Here is a 20,931-nt window from a genome sequence, read left to right as displayed (position 1 = left end):
TGCCAGTACCCTCTAGGTTAGCGTGCTGTATGGGTGCCTGTACCCTCTAGGTTAGCGTGCTGTATGGAGGTGCCAGTACCCTCTAGGTTAGCGTGCTGTATGGAGGTGCCTGTACCCTCTAGGTTAGCGTGCTGTATGGGTGCCTGTACCCTCTAGGTTAGCGTGCTGTATGGAGGTGCCAGTACCCTCTAGGTTAGCGTGCTGTATGGAGGTGCCAGTACCCTCTAGGTTAGCGTGCTGTATGGAGGTGCCTGTACCCTCTAGGTTAGCGTGCTGTATGGAGGTGCCTGTACCCTCTAGGTTAGCGTGCTGTATGGAGGGTCCTGTACCCTCTAGGTTAGCGTGCAGTATGGAGGTGCCAGTACCCTCTAGGTTAGCGTGCTGTATGGGTGCCTGTACCCTCTAGGTTAGCGTGCTGTATGGAGGTGCCTGTACCCTCTAGGTTAGCGTGCTGTATGGGTGCCTGTACCCTCTAGGTTAGCGTGCTGTATGGAGGTGCCTGTACCCTCTAGGTTAGCGTGCTGTATGGAGGTGCCTGTACCCTCTAGGTTAGCGTGCTGTATGGAGGTGCCAGTACCCTCTAGGTTAGCGTGCTGTATGGAGGTGCCTGTACCCTCTAGGTTAGCGTGCTGTATGGAGGTGCCTGTACCCTCTAGGTTAGCGTGCTGTATGGAGGTGCCAGTACCCTCTAGGTTAGCGTGCTGTATGGAGGTGCCAGTACCCTGTAGGTTAGCGTGCTGTATGGAGGTGCCAGTACCCTCTAGGTTAGCGTGCTGTATGGAGGTGCCAGTACCCTCTAGGTTAGCGTGCTGTATGGAGGTGCCAGTACCCTCTAGGTTAGCGTGCTGTATGGAGGTGCCAGTACCCTCTAGGTTAGCGTGCTGTATGGAGGTGCCAGTACCCTCTAGGTTAGCGTGCTGTATGGAGGTGCCTGTACCCTCTAGGTTAGCGTGCTGTATGGAGGTGCCTGTACCCTCTAGGTTAGCGTGCTGTATGGAGGTGCCTGTACCCTCTAGGTTAGCGTGCTGTATGGGTGCCTGTACCCTCTAGGTTAGCGTGCTGTATGGGTGCCTGTACCCTCTAGGTTAGCGTGCTGTATGGAGGTGCCTGTACCCTCTAGGTTAGCGTGCTGTATGGAGGTGCCAGTACCCTCTAGGTTAGCGTGCTGTATGGGTGCCTGTACCCTCTAGGTTAGCGTGCTGTATGGAGGTGCCAGTACCCTCTAGGTTAGCGTGCTGTATGGAGGTGCCTGTACCCTCTAGGTTAGCGTGCTGTATGGGTGCCTGTACCCTCTAGGTTAGCGTGCTGTATGGAGGTGCCAGTACCCTCTAGGTTAGCGTGCTGTATGGAGGTGCCAGTACCCTCTAGGTTAGCGTGCTGTATGGAGGTGCCTGTACCCTCTAGGTTAGCGTGCTGTATGGAGGTGCCTGTACCCTCTAGGTTAGCGTGCTGTATGGAGGTGCCTGTACCCTCTAGGTTAGCGTGCTGTATGGAGGTGCCAGTACCCTCTAGGTTAGCGTGCTGTATGGGTGCCTGTACCCTCTAGGTTAGCGTGCTGTATGGAGGTGCCTGTACCCTCTAGGTTAGCGTGCTGTATGGAGGTGCCAGTACCCTCTAGGTTAGCGTGCTGTATGGAGGTGCCAGTACCCTCTAGGTTAGCGTGCTGTATGGAGGTGCCAGTACCCTCTAGGTTAGCGTGCTGTATGGGTGCCTGTACCCTCTAGGTTAGCGTGCTGTATGGAGGTGCCTGTACCCTCTAGGTTAGCGTGCTGTATGGAGGTGCCTGTACCCTCTAGGTTAGCGTGCTGTATGGAGGTGCCTGTACCCTCTAGGTTAGCGTGCTGTATGGGTGCCTGTACCCTCTAGGTTAGCGTGCTGTATGGGTGCCTGTACCCTCTAGGTTAGCGTGCTGTATGGAGGTGCCAGTACCCTCTAGGTTAGCGTGCTGTATGGAGGTGCCTGTACCCTCTAGGTTAGCGTGCTGTATGGAGGTGCCTGTACCCTCTAGGTTAGCGTGCTGTATGGAGGTGCCAGTACCCTCTAGGTTAGCGTGCTGTATGGAGGTGCCAGTACCCTCTAGGTTAGCGTGCTGTATGGAGGTGCCAGTACCCTCTAGGTTAGCGTGCTGTATGGGTGCCTGTACCCTCTAGGTTAGCGTGCTGTATGGGTGCCTGTACCCTCTAGGTTAGCGTGCTGTATGGAGGTGCCTGTACCCTCTAGGTTAGCGTGCTGTATGGGTGCCTGTACCCTCTAGGTTAGCGTGCTGTATGGGTGCCTGTACCCTCTAGGTTAGCGTGCTGTATGGAGGTGCCTGTACCCTCTAGGTTAGCGTGCTGTATGGAGGTGCCTGTACCCTCTAGGTTAGCGTGCTGTATGGAGGTGCCTGTACCCTCTAGGTTAGCGTGCTGTATGGAGGTGCCAGTACCCTCTAGGTTAGCGTGCTGTATGGGTGCCTGTACCCTCTAGGTTAGCGTGCTGTATGGAGGTGCCTGTACCCTCTAGGTTAGCGTGCTGTATGGAGGTGCCAGTACCCTCTAGGTTAGCGTGCTGTATGGAGGTGCCAGTACCCTCTAGGTTAGCGTGCTGTATGGAGGTGCCTGTACCCTCTAGGTTAGCGTGCTGTATGGAGGTGCCTGTACCCTCTAGGTTAGCGTGCTGTATGGAGGTGCCTGTACCCTCTAGGTTAGCGTGCTGTATGGAGGTGCCAGTACCCTCTAGGTTAGCGTGCTGTATGGAGGTGCCTGTACCCTCTAGGTTAGCGTGCTGTATGGAGGTGCCAGTACCCTCTAGGTTAGCGTGCTGTATGGGTGCCTGTACCCTCTAGGTTAGCTTGCTGTATGGAGGTGCCAGTACCCTCTAGGTTAGCGTGCTGTATGGAGGTGCCTGTACCCTCTAGGTTAGCGTGCTGTATGGAGGTGCCTGTACCCTCTAGGTTAGCGTGCTGTATGGAGGTGCCAGTACCCTCTAGGTTAGCGTGCTGTATGGAGGTGCCTGTACCCTCTAGGTTAGCGTGCTGTATGGAGGTGCCAGTACCCTCTAGGTTAGCGTGCTGTATGGGTGCCTGTACCCTCTAGGTTAGCGTGCTGTATGGGGTGCCTGTACCCTCTAGGTTAGCGTGCTGTATGGGTGCCTGTACCCTCTAGGTTAGCGTGCTGTATGGAGGTGCCTGTACCCTCTAGGTTAGCGTGCTGTATGGAGGTGCCTGTACCCTCTAGGTTAGCGTGCTGTATGGAGGTGCCTGTACCCTCTAGGTTAGCGTGCTGTATGGAGGTGCCTGTACCCTCTAGGTTAGCGTGCTGTATGGAGGTGCCTGTACCCTCTAGGTTAGCGTGCTGTATGGAGGTGCCTGTACCCTCTAGGTTAGCGTGCTGTATGGAGGTGCCAGTACCCTCTAGGTTAGCGTGCTGTATGGAGGTGCCAGTACCCTCTAGGTTAGCGTGCTGTATGGAGGTGCCAGTACCCTCTAGGTTAGCGTGCTGTATGGAGGTGCCAGTACCCTCTAGGTTAGCGTGCTGTATGGAGGTGCCAGTACCCTCTAGGTTAGCGTGCTGTATGGAGGTGCCGCGTGCTGTATGGAGGTGCCAGTACCCTCTAGGTTAGCGTGCTGTATGGAGGTGCCAGTACCCTCTAGGTTAGCGTGCTGTATGGAGGTGCCAGTACCCTCTAGGTTAGCGTGCTGTATGGAGGTGCCTGTACCCTCTAGGTTAGCGTGCTGTATGGAGGTGCCTGTACCCTCTAGGTTAGCGTGCTGTATGGAGGTGCCTGTACCCTCTAGGTTAGCGTGCTGTATGGAGGTGCCAGTACCCTCTAGGTTAGCGTGCTGTATGGGTGCCTGTACCCTCTAGGTTAGCGTGCTGTATGGAGGTGCCTGTACCCTCTAGGTTAGCGTGCTGTATGGAGGTGCCAGTACCCTCTAGGTTAGCGTGCTGTATGGAGGTGCCAGTACCCTCTAGGTTAGCGTGCTGTATGGAGGTGCCAGTACCCTCTAGGTTAGCGTGCTGTATGGAGGTGCCTGTACCCTCTAGGTTAGCGTGCTGTATGGAGGTGCCTGTACCCTCTAGGTTAGCGTGCTGTATGGAGGTGCCTGTACCCTCTAGGTTAGCGTGCTGTATGGAGGTGCCTGTACCCTCTAGGTTAGCGTGCTGTATGGGTGCCTGTACCCTCTAGGTTAGCGTGCTGTATGGAGGTGCCTGTACCCTCTAGGTTAGCGTGCTGTATGGAGGTGCCTGTACCCTCTAGGTTAGCGTGCTGTATGGAGGTGCCTGTACCCTCTAGGTTAGCGTGCTGTATGGGTGCCTGTACCCTCTAGGTTAGCGTGCTGTATGGAGGTGCCTGTACCCTCTAGGTTAGCGTGCTGTATGGAGGTGCCTGTACCCTCTAGGTTAGCGTGCTGTATGGAGGTGCCTGTACCCTCTAGGTTAGCGTGCTGTATGGAGGTGCCAGTACCCTCTAGGTTAGCGTGCTGTATGGAGGTGCCAGTACCCTCTAGGTTAGCGTGCTGTATGGAGGTGCCTGTACCCTCTAGGTTAGCGTGCTGTATGGAGGTGCCTGTACCCTCTAGGTTAGCGTGCTGTATGGAGGTGCCTGTACCCTCTAGGTTAGCGTGCTGTATGGAGGTGCCTGTACCCTCTAGGTTAGCGTGCTGTATGGAGGTGCCAGTACCCTCTAGGTTAGCGTGCTGTATGGAGGTGCCAGTACCCTCTAGGTTAGCGTGCTGTATGGAGGTGCCAGTACCCTCTAGGTTAGCGTGCTGTATGGAGGTGCCTGTACCCTCTAGGTTAGCGTGCTGTATGGAGGTGCCTGTACCCTCTAGGTTAGCGTGCTGTATGGAGGTGCCTGTACCCTCTAGGTTAGCGTGCTGTATGGAGGTGCCAGTACCCTCTAGGTTAGCGTGCTGTATGGGTGCCTGTACCCTCTAGGTTAGCGTGCTGTATGGAGGTGCCTGTACCCTCTAGGTTAGCGTGCTGTATGGAGGTGCCAGTACCCTCTAGGTTAGCGTGCTGTATGGAGGTGCCAGTACCCTCTAGGTTAGCGTGCTGTATGGAGGTGCCAGTACCCTCTAGGTTAGCGTGCTGTATGGGTGCCTGTACCCTCTAGGTTAGCGTGCTGTATGGAGGTGCCTGTACCCTCTAGGTTAGCGTGCTGTATGGAGGTGCCTGTACCCTCTAGGTTAGCGTGCTGTATGGAGGTGCCTGTACCCTCTAGGTTAGCGTGCTGTATGGAGGTGCCTGTACCCTCTAGGTTAGCGTGCTGTATGGGTGCCTGTACCCTCTAGGTTAGCGTGCTGTATGGAGGTGCCTGTACCCTCTAGGTTAGCGTGCTGTATGGAGGTGCCTGTACCCTCTAGGTTAGCGTGCTGTATGGAGGTGCCAGTACCCTCTAGGTTAGCGTGCTGTATGGGTGCCTGTACCCTCTAGGTTAGCGTGCTGTATGGGTGCCTGTACCCTCTAGGTTAGCGTGCTGTATGGAGGTGCCTGTACCCTCTAGGTTAGCGTGCTGTATGGAGGTGCCTGTACCCTCTAGGTTAGCGTGCTGTATGGAGGTGCCTGTACCCTCTAGGTTAGCGTGCTGTATGGAGGTGCCAGTACCCTCTAGGTTAGCGTGCTGTATGGAGGTGCCAGTACCCTCTAGGTTAGCGTGCTGTATGGAGGTGCCAGTACCCTCTAGGTTAGCGTGCTGTATGGAGGTGCCAGTACCCTCTAGGTTAGCGTGCTGTATGGGTGCCTGTACCCTCTAGGTTAGCGTGCTGTATGGAGGTGCCTGTACCCTCTAGGTTAGCGTGCTGTATGGAGGTGCCTGTACCCTCTAGGTTAGCGTGCTGTATGGAGGTGCCTGTACCCTCTAGGTTAGCGTGCTGTATGGGTGCCTGTACCCTCTAGGTTAGCGTGCTGTATGGAGGTGCCTGTACCCTCTAGGTTAGCGTGCTGTATGGAGGTGCCTGTACCCTCTAGGTTAGCGTGCTGTATGGAGGTGCCAGTACCCTCTAGGTTAGCGTGCTGTATGGGTGCCTGTACCCTCTAGGTTAGCGTGCTGTATGGGTGCCTGTACCCTCTAGGTTAGCGTGCTGTATGGAGGTGCCAGTACCCTCTAGGTTAGCGTGCTGTATGGAGGTGCCAGTACCCTCTAGGTTAGCGTGCTGTATGGAGGTGCCAGTACCCTCTAGGTTAGCGTGCTGTATGGAGGTGCCAGTACCCTCTAGGTTAGCGTGCTGTATGGAGGTGCCTGTACCCTCTAGGTTAGCGTGCTGTATGGGTGCCTGTACCCTCTAGGTTAGCGTGCTGTATGGGTGCCTGTACCCTCTAGGTTAGCGTGCTGTATGGAGGTGCCTGTACCCTCTAGGTTAGCGTGCTGTATGGAGGTGCCAGTACCCTCTAGGTTAGCGTGCTGTATGGAGGTGCCAGTACCCTCTAGGTTAGCGTGCTGTATGGAGGTGCCAGTACCCTCTAGGTTAGCGTGCTGTATGGAGGTGCCTGTACCCTCTAGGTTAGCGTGCTGTATGGAGGTGCCTGTACCCTCTAGGTTAGCGTGCTGTATGGAGGTGCCTGTACCCTCTAGGTTAGCGTGCTGTATGGAGGTGCCAGTACCCTCTAGGTTAGCGTGCTGTATGGGTGCCTGTACCCTCTAGGTTAGCGTGCTGTATGGAGGTGCCTGTACCCTCTAGGTTAGCGTGCTGTATGGAGGTGCCTGTACCCTCTAGGTTAGCGTGCTGTATGGAGGTGCCTGTACCCTCTAGGTTAGCGTGCTGTATGGAGGTGCCTGTACCCTCTAGGTTAGCGTGCTGTATGGAGGTGCCTGTACCCTCTAGGTTAGCGTGCTGTATGGAGGTGCCTGTACCCTCTAGGTTAGCGTGCTGTATGGAGTGCCAGTACCCTCTAGGTTAGCGTGCTGTATGGGTGCCTGTACCCTCTAGGTTAGCGTGCTGTATGGGTGCCTGTACCCTCTAGGTTAGCGTGCTGTATGGAGGTGCCTGTACCCTCTAGGTTAGCGTGCTGTATGGAGGTGCCTGTACCCTCTAGGTTAGCGTGCTGTATGGAGGTGCCAGTACCCTCTAGGTTAGCGTGCTGTATGGAGGTGCCTGTACCCTCTAGGTTAGCGTGCTGTATGGAGGTGCCAGTACCCTCTAGGTTAGCGTGCTGTATGGGTGCCTGTACCCTCTAGGTTAGCGTGCTGTATGGAGGTGCCTGTACCCTCTAGGTTAGCGTGCTGTATGGAGGTGCCTGTACCCTCTAGGTTAGCGTGCTGTATGGGTGCCTGTACCCTCTAGGTTAGCGTGCTGTATGGGTGCCTGTACCCTCTAGGTTAGCGTGCTGTATGGAGGTGCCTGTACCCTCTAGGTTAGCGTGCTGTATGGAGGTGCCTGTACCCTCTAGGTTAGCGTGCTGTATGGAGGTGCCTGTACCCTCTAGGTTAGCGTGCAGTATGGAGGTGCCAGTACCCTCTAGGTTAGCATGCTGTATGGAGGTGCCAGTACCCTCTAGGTTAGCGTGCTGTATGGAGGTGCCTGTACCCTCTAGGTTAGCGTGCTGTATGGAGGTGCCAGTACCCTCTAGGTTAGCGTGCTGTATGGAGGTGCCAGTACCCTCTAGGTTAGCGTGCTGTATGGAGGTGCCAGTACCCTCTAGGTTAGCGTGCTGTATGGAGGTGCCAGTACCCTCTAGGTTAGCGTGCTGTATGGAGGTGCCAGTACCCTCTAGGTTAGCGTGCTGTATGGAGGTGCCTGTACCCTCTAGGTTAGCGTGCTGTATGGGTGCCTGTACCCTCTAGGTTAGCGTGCTGTATGGGTGCCTGTACCCTCTAGGTTAGCGTGCTGTATGGAGGTGCCTGTACCCTCTAGGTTAGCGTGCTGTATGGAGGTGCCAGTACCCTCTAGGTTAGCGTGCTGTATGGAGGTGCCAGTACCCTCTAGGTTAGCGTGCTGTATGGAGGTGCCAGTACCCTCTAGGTTAGCGTGCTGTATGGAGGTGCCTGTACCCTCTAGGTTAGCGTGCTGTATGGAGGTGCCTGTACCCTCTAGGTTAGCGTGCTGTATGGAGGTGCCTGTACCCTCTAGGTTAGCGTGCTGTATGGAGGTGCCAGTACCCTCTAGGTTAGCGTGCTGTATGGGTGCCTGTACCCTCTAGGTTAGCGTGCTGTATGGAGGTGCCTGTACCCTCTAGGTTAGCGTGCTGTATGGAGGTGCCAGTACCCTCTAGGTTAGCGTGCTGTATGGAGGTGCCAGTACCCTCTAGGTTAGCGTGCTGTATGGAGGTGCCAGTACCCTCTAGGTTAGCGTGCTGTATGGGTGCCTGTACCCTCTAGGTTAGCGTGCTGTATGGAGGTGCCTGTACCCTCTAGGTTAGCGTGCTGTATGGAGGTGCCTGTACCCTCTAGGTTAGCGTGCTGTATGGAGGTGCCTGTACTCTCTAGGTTAGCGTGCTGTATGGGTGCCTGTACCCTCTAGGTTAGCGTGCTGTATGGGTGCCTGTACCCTCTAGGTTAGCGTGCTGTATGGAGGTGCCTGTACCCTCTAGGTTAGCGTGCTGTATGGAGGTGCCTGTACCCTCTAGGTTAGCGTGCTGTATGGAGGTGCCAGTACCCTCTAGGTTAGCGTGCTGTATGGAGGTGCCTGTACCCTCTAGGTTAGCGTGCTGTATGGAGGTGCCTGTACCCTCTAGGTTAGCGTGCTGTATGGAGGTGCCTGTACCCTCTAGGTTAGCGTGCTGTATGGAGGTGCCTGTACCCTCTAGGTTAGCGTGCTGTATGGAGGTGCCAGTACCCTCTAGGTTAGCGTGCTGTATGGAGGTGCCAGTACCCTCTAGGTTAGCGTGCTGTATGGAGGTGCCAGTACCCTCTAGGTTAGCGTGCTGTATGGGTGCCTGTACCCTCTAGGTTAGCGTGCTGTATGGGTGCCTGTACCCTCTAGGTTAGCGTGCTGTATGGAGGTGCCTGTACCCTCTAGGTTAGCGTGCTGTATGGGTGCCTGTACCCTCTAGGTTAGCGTGCTGTATGGGTGCCTGTACCCTCTAGGTTAGCGTGCTGTATGGAGGTGCCTGTACCCTCTAGGTTAGCGTGCTGTATGGAGGTGCCAGTACCCTCTAGGTTAGCGTGCTGTATGGAGGTGCCAGTACCCTCTAGGTTAGCGTGCTGTATGGGTGCCTGTACCCTCTAGGTTAGCGTGCTGTATGGAGGTGCCTGTACCCTCTAGGTTAGCGTGCTGTATGGAGGTGCCTGTACCCTCTAGGTTAGCGTGCTGTATGGAGGTGCCTGTACCCTCTAGGTTAGCGTGCTGTATGGAGGTGCCTGTACCCTCTAGGTTAGCGTGCTGTATGGAGGTGCCTGTACCCTCTAGGTTAGCGTGCTGTATGGAGGTGCCAGTACCCTCTAGGTTAGCGTGCTGTATGGAGGTGCCTGTACCCTCTAGGTTAGCGTGCTGTATGGAGGTGCCAGTACCCTCTAGGTTAGCGTGCTGTATGGGTGCCTGTACCCTCTAGGTTAGCGTGCTGTATGGAGGTGCCAGTACCCTCTAGGTTAGCGTGCTGTATGGAGGTGCCTGTACCCTCTAGGTTAGCGTGCTGTATGGAGGTGCCTGTACCCTCTAGGTTAGCGTGCTGTATGGAGGTGCCTGTACCCTCTAGGTTAGCGTGCTGTATGGAGGGGCCAGTACCCTCTAGGTTAGCGTGCTGTATGGAGGTGCCTGTACCCTCTAGGTTAGCGTGCTGTATGGAGGTAGTACCCTCTAGGTTAGCGTGCTGTATGGAGGTGCCTGTACCCTCTAGGTTAGCGTGCTGTATGGAGGTGCCTGTACCCTCTAGGTTAGCGTGCTGTATGGAGGTGCCTGTACCCTCTAGGTTAGCGTGCTGTATGGGGTGCCTGTACCCTCTAGGTTAGCGTGCTGTATGGAGGTGCCTGTACCCTCTAGGTTAGCGTGCTGTATGGAGGTGCCTGTACCCTCTAGGTTAGCGTGCTGTATGGAGGTGCCTGTACCCTCTAGGTTAGCGTGCTGTATGGAGGTGCCTGTACCCTCTAGGTTAGCGTGCTGTATGGAGGTGCCTGTACCCTCTAGGTTAGCGTGCTGTATGGAGGTGCCAGTACCCTCTAGGTTAGCGTGCTGTATGGAGGTGCCTGTACCCTCTAGGTTAGCGTGCTGTATGGAGGTGCCGTACCCTCTAGGTTAGCGTGCTGTATGGAGGTGCCTGTACCCTCTAGGTTAGCGTGCTGTATGGAGGTGCCAGTACCCTCTAGGTTAGCGTGCTGTATGGAGGTGCCAGTACCCTCTAGGTTAGCGTGCTGTATGGGGTGCCTGTACCCTCTAGGTTAGCGTGCTGTATGGAGGTGCCTGTACCCTCTAGGTTAGCGTGCTGTATGGAGGTGCCTGTACCCTCTAGGTTAGCGTGCTGTATGGAGGTGCCTGTACCCTCTAGGTTAGCGTGCTGTATGGAGGTGCCAGTACCCTCTAGGTTAGCGTGCTGTATGGGTGCCTGTACCCTCTAGGTTAGCGTGCTGTATGGAGGTGCCTGTACCCTCTAGGTTAGCGTGCTGTATGGAGGTGCCTGTACCCTCTAGGTTAGCGTGCTGTATGGAGGTGCCTGTACCCTCTAGGTTAGCGTGCTGTATGGAGGTGCCAGTACCCTCTAGGTTAGCGTGCTGTATGGGTGCCTGTACCCTCTAGGTTAGCGTGCTGTATGGAGGTGCCTGTACCCTCTAGGTTAGCGTGCTGTATGGAGGTGCCTGTACCCTCTAGGTTAGCGTGCTGTATGGAGGTGCCTGTACCCTCTAGGTTAGCGTGCTGTATGGGTGCCTGTACCCTCTAGGTTAGCGTGCTGTATGGGGTGCCTGTACCCTCTAGGTTAGCGTGCTGTATGGAGGTGCCTGTACCCTCTAGGTTAGCGTGCTGTATGGAGGTGCCTGTACCCTCTAGGTTAGCGTGCTGTATGGAGGTGCCAGTACCCTCTAGGTTAGCGTGCTGTATGGAGGTGCCTGTACCCTCTAGGTTAGCGTGCTGTATGGAGGTGCCTGTACCCTCTAGGTTAGCGTGCTGTATGGAGGTGCCTGTACCCTCTAGGTTAGCGTGCTGTATGGAGGTGCCTGTACCCTCTAGGTTAGCGTGCTGTATGGAGGTGCCAGTACCCTCTAGGTTAGCGTGCTGTATGGAGGTGCCAGTACCCTCTAGGTTAGCGTGCTGTATGGAGGTGCCAGTACCCTCTAGGTTAGCGTGCTGTATGGAGGTGCCTGTACCCTCTAGGTTAGCGTGCTGTATGGAGGTGCCTGTACCCTCTAGGTTAGCGTGCTGTATGGAGGTGCCTGTACCCTCTAGGTTAGCGTGCTGTATGGGTGCCTGTACCCTCTAGGTTAGCGTGCTGTATGGAGGTGCCTGTACCCTCTAGGTTAGCGTGCTGTATGGAGGTGCCTGTACCCTCTAGGTTAGCGTGCTGTATGGAGGTGCCAGTACCCTCTAGGTTAGCGTGCTGTATGGAGGTGCCAGTACCCTCTAGGTTAGCGTGCTGTATGGGTGCCTGTACCCTCTAGGTTAGCGTGCTGTATGGAGGTGCCTGTACCCTCTAGGTTAGCGTGCTGTATGGAGGTGCCTGTACCCTCTAGGTTAGCGTGCTGTATGGAGGTGCCTGTACCCTCTAGGTTAGCGTGCTGTATGGAGGTGCCTGTACCCTCTAGGTTAGCGTGCTGTATGGAGGTGCCTGTACCCTCTAGGTTAGCGTGCTGTATGGAGGTGCCAGTACCCTCTAGGTTAGCGTGCTGTATGGAGGTGCCTGTACCCTCTAGGTTAGCGTGCTGTATGGAGGTGCCAGTACCCTCTAGGTTAGCGTGCTGTATGGGGTGCCTGTACCCTCTAGGTTAGCGTGCTGTATGGAGGTGCCAGTACCCTCTAGGTTAGCGTGCTGTATGGAGGTGCCTGTACCCTCTAGGTTAGCGTGCTGTATGGAGGTGCCTGTACCCTCTAGGTTAGCGTGCTGTATGGAGGTGCCTGTACCCTCTAGGTTAGCGTGCTGTATGGAGGTGCCAGTACCCTCTAGGTTAGCGTGCTGTATGGAGGTGCCTGTACCCTCTAGGTTAGCGTGCTGTATGGAGGTGCCAGTACCCTCTAGGTTAGCGTGCTGTATGGGTGCCTGTACCATCTAGGTTAGCGTGCTGTATGGAGGTGCCAGTACCCTCTAGGTTAGCGTGCTGTATGGAGGTGCCTGTACCCTCTAGGTTAGCGTGCTGTATGGAGGTGCCTGTACCCTCTAGGTTAGCGTGCTGTATGGAGGTGCCTGTACTCTCTAGGTTAGCGTGCTGTATGGGTGCCTGTACCCTCTAGGTTAGCGTGCTGTATGGGTGCCTGTACCCTCTAGGTTAGCGTGCTGTATGGAGGTGCCTGTACCCTCTAGGTTAGCGTGCTGTATGGAGGTGCCTGTACCCTCTAGGTTAGCGTGCTGTATGGAGGTGCCAGTACCCTCTAGGTTAGCGTGCTGTATGGAGGTGCCTGTACCCTCTAGGTTAGCGTGCTGTATGGAGGTGCCTGTACCCTCTAGGTTAGCGTGCTGTATGGAGGTGCCTGTACCCTCTAGGTTAGCGTGCTGTATGGAGGTGCCTGTACCCTCTAGGTTAGCGTGCTGTATGGAGGTGCCAGTACCCTCTAGGTTAGCGTGCTGTATGGAGGTGCCAGTACCCTCTAGGTTAGCGTGCTGTATGGAGGTGCCAGTACCCTCTAGGTTAGCGTGCTGTATGGGTGCCTGTACCCTCTAGGTTAGCGTGCTGTATGGGTGCCTGTACCCTCTAGGTTAGCGTGCTGTATGGAGGTGCCTGTACCCTCTAGGTTAGCGTGCTGTATGGGTGCCTGTACCCTCTAGGTTAGCGTGCTGTATGGGTGCCTGTACCCTCTAGGTTAGCGTGCTGTATGGAGGTGCCTGTACCCTCTAGGTTAGCGTGCTGTATGGAGGTGCCAGTACCCTCTAGGTTAGCGTGCTGTATGGAGGTGCCTGTACCCTCTAGCTTAGCGTGCTGTATGGAGGTGCCAGTACCCTCTAGGTTAGCGTGCTGTATGGGTGCCTGTACCCTCTAGGTTAGCGTGCTGTATGGAGGTGCCTGTACCCTCTAGGTTAGCGTGCTGTATGGAGGTGCCTGTACCCTCTAGGTTAGCGTGCTGTATGGAGGTGCCTGTACCCTCTAGGTTAGCGTGCTGTATGGAGGTGCCTGTACCCTCTAGGTTAGCGTGCTGTATGGAGGTGCCTGTACCCTCTAGGTTAGCGTGCTGTATGGAGGTGCCAGTACCCTCTAGGTTAGCGTGCTGTATGGAGGTGCCTGTACCCTCTAGGTTAGCGTGCTGTATGGAGGTGCCAGTACCCTCTAGGTTAGCGTGCTGTATGGGTGCCTGTACCCTCTAGGTTAGCGTGCTGTATGGAGGTGCCAGTACCCTCTAGGTTAGCGTGCTGTATGGAGGTGCCTGTACCCTCTAGGTTAGCGTGCTGTATGGAGGTGCCTGTACCCTCTAGGTTAGCGTGCTGTATGGAGGTGCCTGTACCCTCTAGGTTAGCGTGCTGTATGGAGGTGCCAGTACCCTCTAGGTTAGCGTGCTGTATGGAGGTGCCTGTACCCTCTAGGTTAGCGTGCTGTATGGAGGTGCCAGTACCCTCTAGGTTAGCGTGCTGTATGGGTGCCTGTACCCTCTAGGTTAGCGTGCTGTATGGAGGTGCCAGTACCCTCTAGGTTAGCGTGCTGTATGGAGGTGCCTGTACCCTCTAGGTTAGCGTGCTGTATGGAGGTGCCTGTACCCTCTAGGTTAGCGTGCTGTATGGAGGTGCCAGTACCCTCTAGGTTAGCGTGCTGTATGGAGGTGCCTGTACCCTCTAGGTTAGCGTGCTGTATGGAGGTGCCAGTACCCTCTAGGTTAGCGTGCTGTATGGGTGCCTGTACCCTCTAGGTTAGCGTGCTGTATGGAGGTGCCTGTACCCTCTAGGTTAGCGTGCTGTATGGAGGTGCCTGTACCCTCTAGGTTAGCGTGCTGTATGGAGGTGCCTGTACCCTCTAGGTTAGCGTGCTGTATGGGTGCCTGTACCCTCTAGGTTAGCGTGCTGTATGGAGGTGCCAGTACCCTCTAGGTTAGCGTGCTGTATGGAGGTGCCAGTACCCTCTAGGTTAGCGTGCTGTATGGAGGTGCCTGTACCCTCTAGGTTAGCGTGCTGTATGGGTGCCTGTACCCTCTAGGTTAGCGTGCTGTATGGAGGTGCCTGTACCCTCTAGGTTAGCGTGCTGTATGGAGGTGCCAGTACCCTCTAGGTTAGCGTGCTGTATGGAGGTGCCTGTACCCTCTAGGTTAGCGTGCTGTATGGGTGCCTGTACCCTCTAGGTTAGCGTGCTGTATGGAGGTGCCAGTACCCTCTAGGTTAGCGTGCTGTATGGAGGTGCCTGTACCCTCTAGGTTAGCGTGCTGTATGGAGGTGCCAGTACCCTCTAGGTTAGCGTGCTGTATGGAGGTGCCAGTACCCTCTAGGTTAGCGTGCTGTATGGAGGTGCCTGTACCCTCTAGGTTAGCGTGCTGTATGGAGGTGCCTGTACCCTCTAGGTTAGCGTGCTGTATGGGTGCCAGTACCCTCTAGGTTAGCGTGCTGTATGGAGGTGCCAGTACCCTCTAGGTTAGCGTGCTGTATGGAGGTGCCTGTACCCTCTAGGTTAGCGTGCTGTATGGAGGTGCCTGTACCCTCTAGGTTAGCGTGCTGTATGGAGGTGCCTGTACCCTCTAGGTTAGCGTGCTGTATGGGTGCCTGTACCCTCTAGGTTAGCGTGCTGTATGGAGGTGCCAGTACCCTCTAGGTTAGCGTGCTGTATGGAGGTGCCAGTACCCTCTAGGTTAGCGTGCTGTATGGAGGTGCCAGTACCCTCTAGGTTAGCGTGCTGTATGGGTGCCAGTACCCTCTAGGTTAGCGTGCTGTATGGAGGTGCCAGTACCCTCTAGGTTAGCGTGCTGTATGGAGGTGCCAGTACCCTCTAGGTTAGCGTGCTGTTTGGAGGTGCCTGTACCCTCTAGGTTAGCGTGCTGTATGGAGGTGCCTGTACCCTCTAGGTTAGCGTGCTGTATGGAGGTGCCAGTACCCTCTAGGTTAGCGTGCTGTATGGGTGCCTGTACCCTCTAGGTTAGCGTGCTGTATGGAGGTGCCAGTACCCTCTAGGTTAGCGTGCTGTATGGAGGTGCCTGTACCCTCTAGGTTAGCGTGCTGTATGGAGGTGCCAGTACCCTCTAGGTTAGCGTGCTGTATGGAGGTGCCAGTACCCTCTAGGTTAGCGTGCTGTATGGAGGTGCCAGTACCCTCTAGGTTAGCGTGCTGTATGGAGGTGCCAGTACCCTCTAGGTTAGCGTGCTGTATGGAGGTGCCTGTACCCTCTAGGTTAGCGTGCTGTATGGAGGTGCCTGTACCCTCTAGGTTAGCGTGCTGTATGGAGGTGCCAGTACCCTCTAGGTTAGCGTGCTGTATGGAGGTGCCTGTACCCTCTAGGTTAGCGTGCAGTATGATATTGTAAATAACTTAATCGTGTTTACTGTGGATGTGCATTGGGTAAGTACATTATTTATTTGCTTAGTTTTCCAGCTCACGTTATGGTTCATATTTAACAACTCTATGGGGGCTGAACCCACACGACCATTGGGCACAACATGCTCTTAATCATCAAATAAATAGGAAAACAGGGGCCAGAATACATTGTGTGTGTGTGTTTTTGTTTGTTTAGAGTGAAGGCGTATGGTTATTCTCTGTAGGTGTGTGCCTTTGTACTGAGAATCACTGATTAGCAGCTTAGTCCTGACAGGTGAATCATTTACACCTCGGTGGGAAGGATGTTTGTATGCATGCGGCCGTGCGTGTGTGTGGGCGTTTGAACATTGGTTTGTGTGTGTGTGGTTTGTGTTTGTGAGTGAGTGAGAGTGAGAGAGAGAGAGAGAGTCTGTTTAAATGTCCAGTGTGCATCATGTGTACACTGTATGTATTGTAATGATGCAGTACAGCGGCGGTCCCAATGATTTATCATTGCTCTCCCAGGAAACATTGCAACTTTATTATTATCATGTATTTTTTATCCAGAGAGAATAGACTTTGCAACTGGGGGCATATACAGTACCAGTCAAAAGTTTGGACACACCTACTCATTCAAGTGTTTTTCTTTATTTTTACTATTTTCTACATTGTAGAATAATAGTGAAGACATCAAAACTATGATATGACACATATGGAATCATGTAGTAACCAATTATGTGTTAAACAAATCAAAATATATTTTATATTTGAGATTGTTCAAAGTAGCCACCCTTTGCCTTGATGACAGCTACGCACACTCTTGGCATTCTCTCAACCAGCTTCACCTGTAATGCTTTTCCAACAGTCTTCCAACAGAACCACACATGCAGAGATCATCCGTTCACCTACTCTGCGTCTCACAAAGACATGGTGGTCAAATTTGGACTCCAGACCAAAGGACAGATTTCCACCGGTCTAATGTCCATTGCTCGTGTTTCTTGGCGCAAGCAAGTCTCTTCTTCTTATTGGTGTCCTTTAGTAGTGGTTTCTTTGCAGCAATTCGACCATGAAGGCCTGATTCACGCAGTCTCCTCTGAACAGTTGATGTTGAGATGTGTCTGTTATTTGAACTCTGTGATGCATTTATTTGGGCTCCAATTTCTGATGCTGGTAACTCTAATGAACTTACCCTCTGCAGCAGAGGTAACTCTGGGTCATCCTTTCCTGTGATGGTCCTCATGAGAGCCAGTTTCATCAAAACGCTTGATGGTTTTTGCGACTGCACTTGAAGAAACTTTAAAAGTTCTTGACATTTTCCGGATTGACTGACCTTCATGTCTTAAAGTAATGATGGACTGTCGTTTCTCTTTGCTTATTTGAGCTGTTCTTGCCATAATATGGAGTTGGTCTTTTACCAAATAGGGCTATCTTCTGTATACCACCCCTACCTTGGCACAACACAACTGATTGGCTCAAACTCATTAAGAAGGAAAGAAATTCCACAAATTAACTTTAAACAAGGCACACCTGTTAATTGAAATGTATTCAAGGTGACTACCTCATGAAGCTGGTTGAGAGAATGCCAAGAGTGTGCAAAGCTGTCATCAAGGCAAAGGGTGGCTACTTTGAAGAATCTACATTTCATGTGTGTTATTTCATAGTTTTGATGTCTTCACTATTATTCTACAATGTAGATAATAGTACAAATAAAGAAAAACCTTTGAATGAGTAGGTGTGTCCAAACTTTTGACTCGTACTGTATGTTTTGGGCATTTGATAGAGTGCCATTCAAAGCACAAAAATACAGTGGTATTGCAATGCATTTGTAGTAAATGCAGGACATTCATAATGTCACATAGTTTATGGTGTTTAGTAATAAAAGATATTAAGAGAAACCAAGAGTATGAAGATATAAAAATTAATACAACCTGATTGATAATGTGATGGTGCATGCCCAGGGGTCAGAGTTCAACATGGATCAACCCTGAAGTGTTCTGAAGTGCTCCAATTCCTCTTGCCCAATGCTTCTTCACTGTTGACATGTAGTTATTTTAAATTGTTTTCCACACATCATTTTTTGACCTGTCCTAGGATCAGCTTGAAAATGAGCAAAAAGAGAGGGAGAGAGAGAGTAAGAGAGAGAAAATGGGATAGTATTATTTTTAGTCTCTGATTGTTTCTCTCGTGTTTTTGTGCTATGTTACCCTACCTCGAAAGGTTGCTGGATCGAATCCCTGAGCTGACAAGGTAAAAATCTGTCGTTCTGCTCCTGAGCAAGGCAGTTAACCCAATGTCCCCCGGGCGCCGAAGACGTGGATGTCGATTAAGGCAGCTCTCCGCACCTCTCTGATTCAGAGGGGTTGGGTTAAATGTGGAAGACACATTTTAGTTGAATGCATTCAGTTGTACAACTGACTAGGTGTCCCCCTTTCCATTTCCCTTTCCTCCTCACCCCTTTACTTTCGGCGTGAGAAGAAAATGAATAATTACGTTGATGTGGTTAAACAATGGTGATGGCAGTAAGCTGGTTGTAATGAAACGTGTTGTCTCATCAGTGTCTGAATCGGTTTGCCCCCTAATTACTGTTCCCTCTCCGTCGCCGCCTCTACTCTCTCTGTTTGCACATGTTCGTTACGCATTATTGGCATATAACACAAGGTTGATACAGGTTTTAATCAAAGCTTTACTGGTCATATTGCTGAATAGTCAAATTGAGTAATTGCGAAACAGTTTCAATATAAAAGCTCTTCGTTTGCTGTTCCATTGTGGGTCTTGACATCACAGTCTTAGTGCTTCCTTCTCTTTCTGTTAACTTCTAATTTATCTAACTTTTTTGGCGTCTGTCTTTTACAAACTTTTTTCCTCTCCCTTTTGTTTCTTCCTCTAACTTTTCAACTTCTTTGGCTACTCCCTCTTACAAATTGTCTGTGTGATCCATCTCCAGGTACACAGCGGTGGTGATGCCTGTCCTCTACAACACCACACACAGCTCCAGGAAGCGGGTCTCGGCCATGATCGCGACAGTGTGGATCCTGGCCTTCGCTGTCTCCTGCCCCCTTCTGTTCGGATTCAACACATCAGGTGAGACACGTGAGTACAGGTGAGACGCGCCCACACCCCCTTACGCATGTCAAACATGCCAGTGTTGATGAGATGGATACCCAGTTTGAAATGAACCCCTAGCCAGCAAGGCCCTATAAGCCTGTGCTACTTCCTCATAGATCTGGAAGGATCGTGTGGGTATAATATGGTAGCTGCACCACCAAATCCTCTGGTTGGCTTGGGAGTGTTATCATCACATTGCTTTCGCCCATCCAGTCCTTTTAGACATCTACAGGACATGTCAAGGCCGTTGTGGCTATTGAGACTGATTTTGGAACAGGCAACAGTCAACGGAACAGATGAGACACACCTTAAAGATTAGGTCATGGAAGTAGAATTCTGTTCGATACTGCTATAAAGACACCACAGAACAGGTGAGATATTAGACTTCACAGGTTAACCTCTTACATCTAGACGTTCCGCTAGCGGAACACCTGCTCCAATATCCAATGATAGGCGTGGCGCAAATTACAAATTCCTCAAAAATACAAAAACATATGACTATTTCACAGCATCTTAAAGACAAGACTCTCCTTTATCTAACCACACTGTCCGATTTCAAAAAGGCTTTACAGCGAAAGCAAAACATTAGATTATGTCAGCAGAGTACCAAGCCAGAAATAATCAGACACCCATTTTTCAAGCTAGCATATAATGTCACAAAAACCCAGAAGACAGCTAAATGCAGCACTAACCTTTGATGATCTTCATCAGATGACACACCTAGGACATTATGTTATACAATACAAGCATGTTTTGTTCAATCAAGTTCATATTTATATCAAAAAACAGCTTTTTACATTAGCATGTGACGTTCAGAACTAGCATACCCCCTGCAAACTTCCGGGGAATTTGCTAACAATTTACTAAATGACTCACGATAAACGTTCACAAAAAGCATAACAATTATTTTAAGAATTATAGATACAGAACTCCTCTATGCACTTGATATGTCCGATTTTAAAATAGCTTTTTGGTGAAAGCACATTTTGCAATATTCTAAGTACATAGCCCAGCCATCACGGGCTAGCTATTTAGACACCCGGCAAGTTTAGCACTCACCAATATCAGATTTACTATTATAAAAGTTTGATTACCTTTTGTTGTCTTCGTCAGAATGCACTCCCAGGACTGCTACTTCAATAACAAATGTTGGTTTGGTCCAAAATAATCCATCGTTATATCCGAATAGCGGCGTTTTGTTCGTGCGTCCCAGACACTATCCGAATGGTAAAGAAGGGTCGCGCGCATGGCGCAATTCGTGACAAAACATTTCTAAATATTCCATTACCGTACTTCGAAGCATGTCAACCGCTGTTTAAAATCAATTTTTATGCAATTTATCTCGTAAAAAAGCGATAATATTCCGACCGGGAATCTCCTTTTCGGCAAACAGAGGAAAAATCACAAAGACGGGGGCAGCCAGGGCACGCGCCTAAGCCCACAGTCCCTTGATCGGCCACTTGAGAAAGGCGATAATGTGTTTCAGCCTGGGGCTGGGATGAGGACATTCTGTTTTTTCCCGGGCTCTGAGCGCCCATGGAAGACGTAGGAAGTGTCACGTTAGAGCAGAGATCCTTTGTAAAAGATAGAGATGGCAAAGAAGTTCAAGAAATGGTCAGACAGGCCACTTCCTGTAAAGGAATCTCTCAGGTTTTGACCTGCCATTTTAGTTCTGTTATACTCACAGACACCATTCAAACAGTTTTAGAAACTTTGGAGTGTTTTCTATCCAAAGCCAATAAGTATATGCATATTCTAGTTACTGGGCAGGAGTAGTAACCAGATTAAATCGGGTACGTTTTTTATCCAGCCGTGAAAATACTGCCCCCTAGCCATAACAGGTTAAGAACAGGTGAGATATTAGACCCCACAGGTGAACTACACCAGAACAGGGGACTTGCTGAGCTCCAGTCAGGGTTTGGTAGTAGTACTGCGCTGGGAAGGAGAGGAGGTCCAGTCAGGGTTTGGTAGTAGTACTAGGCTGGGACGGAGAGGAGGTCCAGTCAGGGTTTACTAGTAGTACTAGGCTGGGAAGGAGAGGAGATCCAGTCAGGGTTTGGTAGAAGTACTAGGCTGGGAAGGAGAGGAGGTCCAGTCAGGGTTTGGTAGAAGTACTAGGCTGGGAAGGAGAGGAGCTCCAGTCAGGGTTTGGTAGTAGTACTAGGCTGGGAAGGAGAGGAGCTCCAGTCAGGGTTTGGTAGTAGTACTAGGCTGGGAAGGAGAGGAGGTCCAGTCAGGGTTTGGTAGTAGTACTAGGCTGGGAAGGAGAGGAGCTCCAGTCAGGGTTTGGTAGTAGTACTAGGCTGGGAAGGAGAGGTGCTCCAGTCAGGGTTTGGTAGTAGTACTA

At 52.1% G+C, this 20,931-nt stretch overlaps 1 protein-coding gene across 1 annotated transcript in view; it reads left to right on the top strand.

The window, feature by feature from the left end:
- Positions 1–20,931, top strand: part of LOC106590468 (D(3) dopamine receptor) — a 59,022-nt gene that overhangs the window by 8,202 nt on the left and 29,889 nt on the right. The window contains exon 4 of the mRNA XM_082970766.1: positions 18,424–18,560. Coding sequence (XP_082826892.1) covers positions 18,424–18,560 — 137 coding nt within the window. The remainder of the gene's footprint in view (positions 1–18,423; positions 18,561–20,931) is intronic.

This window comes from Salmo salar, chromosome 29 (genome assembly GCF_965601325.2).
Source record: "Salmo salar chromosome 29, fSalSal1, whole genome shotgun sequence".
Classification (NCBI taxonomy): Eukaryota; Metazoa; Chordata; class Actinopteri; order Salmoniformes; family Salmonidae; genus Salmo; species Salmo salar.
This window is presented reverse-complemented; position numbering and strand designations above follow the sequence as displayed.